A 1,595-nucleotide genomic window follows, 5' to 3' on the forward strand; every position below is an offset into this window, starting at 1 on the left:
GGGTTGGCGCGAGTTCGCCCGGGGACGGTCCGGGCGTCGGTGTTTCTGCTGCTGGGATAGCACGTTATGATGAAGGGGGAAAAGGGCGCAAAGGGGGGGTCTGCTCAAAATCAGAGGCGTGGGCTGCACACATCACGCTGGCGTATGCACCTGCACCCCTGCGACCGACCGCCGATTGCCCGCCCCGCTTCTGGCGTCCCTCCCCTCGGGCAGGCCGCCGCCGCTGGCGGCCGCAAGCGCCGCAACGCGGCGGGCGACGGCGAGGGCGACGACGGCGACGAGTTCTTCCGCGCTGCCAAGGCGGCGCGCGCGGCGGCCAAGGCGGACCGGCGCGCGCGCCACGAGGTGCCGGCGCTGGCGCCGCCGCTGCCTGACGAGAGCCGGGAGGGGCAGCGGCCGATCAGCTACGCCATTCAGAAGAACAGGGGCCTCACGCCACATAGGTTTGAGGGGGTCCGGGCTCGCAGCCGCGCGCTTCCCGGGGACGAGCATGTTGCGGGGACGCCCCTGGGCACCCTGCACTCGCGCCTGCGGGGACGCGCCTTTGCAGCACCGCGCCTACGCCCGCGGGTGCGGGCGGTTTGGCGCTGGCGGCGCTTGCGCGCATCCGCACGGGGGCCTGGTTCGGCTGGCGCGCGCCTGGCTTGCCACAAAGCATCGGCACCCTGCTGCATGTGCCAACTCCCCACTCATCAAACCACTTTTTCATCCACAGCTTGTATCGTGTTGAACCTAACAACCTGACGAGCAAAACATCCGCCATTTACACAAACTCACAATTGTGCGTGCATGCCACTACACACACGTGTACACGCACACCCACTCTTTCACACACATACACACCCTCTCGACCCCCCCCCCTCAAAGGCGGAAGGACCTCAAGAACCCGCGCAAGAAGCACCGCATCAAATTCGCCGCCGCACAGGTGCTCAGCCTCCCCCGCCGCGCTCGGCCGCGGGAGCCTGCGGCGCTGCCGTGCTGGGGCGGCGGGCGCTGTCTTGCCCCGTCTGTCAGGGTTTGGGGGGGGGGGTAACGGGGAAGAGAGTGTGAAGGGGGGATGATGGGGGCGCAAGGCCATGCCCCCCTCCTTCCGCTCTTCATCCCCACTCCACCCTGCAAACCGAACCCCAACTTCAACCCACCCCAACCTACACCACTCCACCCTGCAAACCGAACCCAAACCAACCCCAACCTAACCCTGCCCAAACCCCACCCTACCCCCCACCCCCCAGGTGCGGCGCAAGGGCCAGGTCCAGGGTGTGCGCGAGGCCCCCGGGGCCGGGTACTCTGGGGAGGCCACCGGCGTCAAGGCAAACGTGGCCAAGAGCCGCAGGCTGGGATGACATTGACATGGCCGGCCCCCACTGCACGCTCGCGGGCGCTGTTGGGCGGCGCCCAGCAGGGGCCCTTTTTGTTGCGCGCCAAGCTTGCTTGTGTGTTTGCCGTGTCATGGTGTTTCTGGCATGTTGCTGTTCGTTGCTTTTTGCGATGGATCCCTTCGGCACATTGGTGTGTCTGCAGTCTTGTAGGGGCATCCGCCAATGCACAATTGACCTTGTGGCTTTCTCATTTGTGTAAGGCGTGGCCTTGTTCCT

At 66.5% G+C, this 1,595-nt stretch overlaps 1 protein-coding gene across 1 annotated transcript; it reads left to right on the forward strand.

The window, feature by feature from the left end:
- Positions 1 to 144: 144 nt before the first annotated feature.
- Positions 145 to 1,343, forward strand: MNEG_11932 (hypothetical protein; the record flags this gene model as incomplete). Its single annotated transcript, XM_014039595.1, has 4 exons — positions 145 to 443; positions 551 to 622; positions 868 to 925; positions 1,233 to 1,343. The coding sequence occupies 4 exons, from the start codon at positions 145 to 147 to the stop codon at positions 1,341 to 1,343; spliced, it is 540 nt and encodes a 179-aa protein (XP_013895049.1).
- Positions 1,344 to 1,595: the final 252 nt, after the last annotated feature.

The sequence above is a fragment of the Monoraphidium neglectum genome, assembly GCF_000611645.1.
Source record: "Monoraphidium neglectum strain SAG 48.87 unplaced genomic scaffold scaffold02975, whole genome shotgun sequence".
Lineage (NCBI taxonomy): Eukaryota > Viridiplantae > Chlorophyta > Chlorophyceae > Sphaeropleales > Selenastraceae > Monoraphidium > Monoraphidium neglectum.